The 6,010-nt window shown below is 40.7% G+C and overlaps 1 protein-coding gene across 1 annotated transcript in view; it reads left to right on the top strand.

Annotated features, from left to right (window-relative positions):
- Window positions 1-1,798: 1,798 nt before the first annotated feature.
- TSPAN9 (tetraspanin 9) overlaps window positions 1,799-6,010 on the top strand; it is a 107,005-nt gene continuing 102,793 nt past the window's right edge. The window contains exon 1 of the mRNA XM_009894102.1: window positions 1,799-2,164. Coding sequence (XP_009892404.1) covers window positions 1,799-2,164 — 366 coding nt within the window. The remainder of the gene's footprint in view (window positions 2,165-6,010) is intronic.

Genomic DNA, 6,010 nt, shown 5'->3' with positions numbered 1-6,010 from the left:
GCATGAAGTACTTTATGGTGGAGGGGTTTTGTCTTAGAAAAAGCCTGTCAAGAAAGGTACAGCACTGCTTTAGAGTGTTGATTCTGATGTTGTTACATAAAAATTACAGAATTTTAAGCAGCTTTTGGGCATAGATATCTAAGATTGAATAAATGTTGTATTATCTTTTCTCAAAGATACCTGATAAAATATTAACAGTGCATTACAATGTGCATGTGAAAGCGTCAGTTGAAATTTGTGCATAATTTTTGCTTTTCCGGATGGCCGTAATTCTTTCATAGTGGCCTCCCAATATGGTTTCTCTCTTTACAAAAAGAAGAGAATAACCTGCCTTTTAAATCTGCTGTATCACTTTGCACCATCAGTGCGCTGCTTTTACGCTTATGACAAAATGACGGATTTGGAAGCACCGGGCGCGACCTGAAGTATTTCTCTTCCTCCCCTCCAGGCACTCGCACGCTTATGCACAGGCACACGTGCACGGTTATGCCCTTTCTGTTTCAGAGTCCTAGCAGACGTGTTGCGCTATTATCGGGAAAAGAAAAGTGGCATTTGGGTTGGTATTTCTAGTTCACAGGCTACCTGCGATTAAGATGGCCTATTGCCGTACACAAGAACAATCTCTGACATACTAGTTAAATAGAGTGTAAATAGCTGCGGGTTCAGATATCCTTACATTTCAAGAGTTTCAGGAATTGATTGATGTTCCTGTAAGAGACAGCAGCTATGGTTATGGTTAATTATATCAACGGTGATGGCGTCACATTTTGTGCATGTATAACGGAGACATGTGCCTATTCAGTGTATGCTGGGCGCTAGTCTATTCCAGTTCCTTGTCCCATGGCATTTGTTTAAGCCAGAAAAAAAATGTAAGTCACAGTTAATTTAAAGAGCAGGGAGAGGTTAGCACCTGTCTATCTAATCCACACTTTTCCAGTATTTTATTGCATTAAAGGAGTATCACTGCCTCTCAGTTCTAGCTCATAAACAGCTAAACAGTACTTGACATTTGAAGAGATTTTCTGTTGTGCACTTGTATAGTCAAGAGTAATTCTAATCCTATTACACATATTATGTCATGGAGGCGTGCCCTGGGAGAGAGGGCTTCTGCTAACTGGCCGGATGGAAAGCAGAGGGGAGGGGCGAGCGGGAGGGTGGATTTATTACTCGATAGTTAGGTCAGGGATTTCTGTGGGAAATGCCCAGTGTTGCAGTTGCTGATGATTTCACGGCAACAGCAGTGAAACGGAGTGTGCTCCAATAGCTGGTTACTGAATGAGATACTGCAAATGGGTGGAAAGGAAAAAGACAGCGTGTGAGAGGGAGTCAGAGAGGCACAGAGTGGGAAGCTGAGAGCAAGGAAAGTGCTCCGGCTCGAGGAGAGTCTCCCAGGTGTACTGCAGCAAGCTTTTTGGAAATGGATGCAAGGACCATCTGCTGCCTATAGATTAGAGGGCTGTAGGCTAGAAGCGGAGGGAAAAAGCTTATGGCTCTTTTGAATAAAAATGAAAGTTCTGCATAACTGATTCATCAAGATAAATCATGAGTATGCTATTGCATGGGATATTAATGTATAAATCCATGCTACAGCTAGACAGAGTACAGCCTACATTGCTATAAAAAATAAAGCCAGCCACAATGCAGTGAATAAATTCTGCAGTGATTATCTGACTTATGTACGAAGAAAAAGAGAAGCAAAACACAGACAGCTCTTATCGCACTGTGGCATTTGCAAGGCACTGCATTTAATGCTGAGAGATGCTATACATTAAATCTGACAACTGTGAAAAGAGAGATCATGGAGAAGTCAAGTAGTGAGGATTCTTCAATTCACCGGAGTCCATCTTTGGATAGCAAAGACTCAGATTTTGCTAAACCTTCTACCTCAGGGAGGCAATTTGGTCGAGGTTTTACTGCTGGAGCTTTCTATGGTACAACTGGATCACGCACACAGAGCCACACTGGGGTCGGAACCGGGACCGGCGTTGGGACTGGGACTGGCATAAAAAGTGACAAATACAGTGCACCCAAAGGCAGCAAATACGTGGTCTTTTACCTGGATCTATCCTTTGTTTTCCTTTTAGAATTTAAGAAGTGCAACATGGCAAGAGGCTGCCTGTGTTGTTTGAAATACATGATGTTCCTTTTCAATTTAATATTTTGGGTGAGTACTGCCTTTTCAGTTGCCTTCATTCGTTAGTGTATCCTGTACTGCTGCATTATGTGCATAGTGCATCTTTGAAGCAGTACAGTAAGTTCCCCCCTCCCCTTCCTCTCTTGCATACCTGCTTGGAATATCTTCAGTGTTAAACTTGTGTCTGTTGGGAAAATGTACATGCTTTCTATATCTTTATTACCACCTGGTGACTGTAGTTTTGCTACTAATTCCTCAAACTTGCTGTTCTAGTATGTGTTTTGAACTGGGTTATCTAAGAAAGGGCAGAATTGTTGTCCTTTAAGGTAGAGCAGAATTATTGTAGCATTAAAATCCTGCAGTGGCAGGATTTTTGCCTTCTGTTGTAATATCTCATTTTGCATTAAGCTGCAGGTTAATTTAAATTTGAAGAACATTGTCACCATAAACCTTATTTTCCTTTTGTAAACTTCATTTGACAAACTGCTTTTACATTTGAAGGAAGTTCTGTCCCACGTCTCAAATTAAAAACAATAAATCACGTATGTTCTAACCTCTTAAGGTATCAGCATAAATGTGAAATGACTGGAATGGTGAATTAATCTGGATTCAGTTTCAGCTGCAGTTGTCCACATTGGCGTGTGAAGTTGGAGACTTGCACTTGCTTCTGAAGGATCAAAATTGATTTTCTTCCATCAGCCAAGGGGCATGAGGAGTTGTAACAATGCCTCAGCAAGCAAGTTAAAAGCATAATGGCTACTTTGAGCAAAGTATTGTCATGTACAAGGGAGGGAGGAAAAGTTAAATTATCTGGCAGCTAGGCATCCTTGAGTGAAGAGTATTGTTGAGGAAATCACAGGCTAATTGAAATACTGAGTATGTATGAATATAGCCTAATATGAAACATTTTGCCTAGTTTGAAATCAAAGGTCACTGCTTTCCTGGTGGTTGCAAAGCTTGGGCACATAAACAAAATCATTCATGGTTGTGATCCAGAAATATACAGTATGCCTCATAAATAAATGAAAACACCATCCCTGGATTTATTTTGGAGAAAGAGGCGTTAACAGTCTAGTACAGATAGCTACCTCTAGTGTAGAGATATTATTGTTCAAATTAGGAGTCTTACTAGCAGCTTCTCTGTTTATCTTGACCCACTTACTAAAATAACCTTCAAGAGCAAGAGTTAATGGGAGATTTGGTACGGTGTTGAACCACTCATGCAACAATGAGCTTTTACCAGTAATAGACTGAAATGCTACAATAAATGAACTTGTGGGAGTCTTACTTAATTAGAAAGGTAGAACTGGTCACTGAAGAACAGCTGATCAAGGTTCACTTGTGATTTTTAATTTCTTTTAAAACACAAACCCTACCAGAAAGTTGCCGTAACTATTTCTGGAATAAATGACTTTTAACACAACAGATATGTATCAAACTGGCTATTTGACCTAATGCTGCATTACTTTGACACCTTGGAAGTATTTTTTTCATATGCTATATGTTGTGGTTAGTTTTGGTACAGCTTTTTTCTGATATCATTACTCATGTCCTCTGTGATCAGTCATTAGGTATCTCCTACCCTTCACCTCCTTAGATGCAATATCTTTATTTGCTTTCATCTCCTTCCCAAGCAGCAGTTTTCTTGACTCTGCATCAGACCTTCACAGTCCATTTTTCCATTCCTTTAACTCGCAAAAATATTTCAGACCTCATCTGCATGCTCATGTGTCTGCTCAGCTCCCGCTGGACTTTTATACAGACACATTGCTTCTTAGGTTAAAACCAGCCTACCATCTGGAACAGTTCTTTAGCACCCTGTGCTTCTTCAACTCTTACTCTTACCTCTTAATCCCCTTTACAGCCACCCCACCATGTCTTTTCTTGTGAGGCTTATACCACTTTTCTTTTTGTTATTAAACTTTGTCACCACATCTCTGCCTAATATTCTAAAAGTGCTTTTTGTATGAACCAGGCTGTACAGAATGAAAATGGTACTCTAGAGTGGTGAATCTGAGACATTAGAGAAAAATGCTAAGTGCAAGATGTCAGGTACTTTTCCAAGTGGTTTACAATAGAAATTTGATCCACCGGCCTGGTTTAAATTGTCCAGAAATCCCCCTTTCTTCACTTTAGCTGGCTTATACTCACTTTTACAAGCCAGTCTTGATGTTCCTATGCATCCTTCCTGAGGACTGCAGTCTTGCTAAACTCTTATTTTTTTTAACCAGGCTATTTTCTTGTCTGGAGCCATTCAAATGAATAGCATTATCATATCTTTTTATTCATGGAAACTCACGCTAGAAGGTAGCATACTACAGGCAGGTGTTCTGTAGTTTGCTACCTCTGGCTATGTACCTGGAATCTACATTAGTTCTGCTATGGCTGCCTGACAGGTTTTGGATGTTTGGCGCTGTGTGTGCTCCGTGCTGATACTGTGCTCTTGCAGTATCTTTCACTCCTGCCCTGGACTCTACCGCTAGCCCAGCCCCGGGCTCCCCGTGCAGGTCTGCCAGTGCCCTCTGCTCCACCCTGTCCTGAAGAACTCCCTGCTATTTCAGTCCTCTCTTTCTTCTTAACCCATTTTTTCCATTCCCAGGTTTGCCTGTTCTCATTACTTCCTTCTGAATGTCTGTTAAGAAACCCAAGCCCAAAACCATGAAGTTGTTGCCTGCTCTTGAGCAGCGACTGTTGTCTTTTGTAATGCAATGTGCTCTATTTTTAAAAAGAGAAGACTAATTTTTAAGCAGGAAATTTTCTGAACCTGTAATTCAAAGCAGAATAAGAGTCCTGGTCTTCAGAGCTGCGGAGACCACATCTAAACTGTTACCTTCCAACAAAGGCAAGAAGCATTTTGGGTTGGTTTTTTTTTTTGGGGGGTGGGGTTCTTTTTTTTTGGCGTTGTGGTTTTTTTATACAGGGACTGATTTAGGCAACTGGAAACAGAGGTAGGAAAACTGTGTTTCAGGGAGTCTTTAAACAAATGCTGGTCTAGCAGCTGTAGAGCTGCAATAGGCAACCCATCTGACCAGCTCGCTTGACACAAAGCAATATTGTCCTGAGCCTGCGGTAGCAGAAAGCCTGTCTCATGGGAAGTGGTGTTCCGCCATAGTAAAATGGTGTTTCTGAGATGCTTCCTCTGAAAATGAGGACTGGTGGTCTCCTTTGGCATCCCAGAATGCTAGGCAATGTTATCTTGAACGATTCTCAATGTTGGCCCAAAGAAGGGTGTTCTATAGTAAAAGAGAAAAAAATCTTTTTCCATTATTGGGTTCTTGACACAGAGAAAAAGGCTGGGACCTAATCTTGTCCCTTGTGTGACAGAGAGCTGTACTACTCCTTCAGCCTGGCAGCCAGCTCATATATTTGAAAACCAATTATATATGTGTATTATATATTATGCACATTATTTTGTATATATAATACATTTTACATATTTTAGTATCTATACATATGTATGTATACAGATGTATACGTTTGAAGGTGACGGAGAAGTGCAGTGGTTAGTGGATTCTCTCTGTGGCTATGAAGCAAACATGCTGTCGATGTGATAACTATGACAAAGAGGTGGTACATTGTTTCTGCCCAGCAAGAATTCCATGTTTGTGAATTCATGACAACAAAATACAGTTTTTGAAAATGAGTAGCGTGTGTATTAGTTGACATGGAAGGATCGCATACGAGTTCTGCAAAGCAAATTGATCTAAGTGGGGCCCAGCAGTAAGTTGAAACAGAAGGTGTTTTTCCACCATATCACTAAGAGCTTCAGGTATTTCTCTGTGGCCCTCTGATTCTTAGCAGTTGTTCTTGGCCATCTGGCATTGCTTTCTTTTAGAGATTAGGAAAGTCTGAGCTGAGGGTTAAGGAAGCTTATAG

This window comes from Charadrius vociferus, unplaced genomic scaffold (assembly GCF_000708025.1).
Source record: "Charadrius vociferus isolate BGI_N301 unplaced genomic scaffold, ASM70802v2 scaffold561, whole genome shotgun sequence".
In the NCBI taxonomy this organism is placed as follows: Eukaryota; Metazoa; Chordata; class Aves; order Charadriiformes; family Charadriidae; genus Charadrius; species Charadrius vociferus.
Note: the sequence above shows the minus strand (reverse complement) of the source record. Positions and strands in the feature narration are given on the sequence as shown.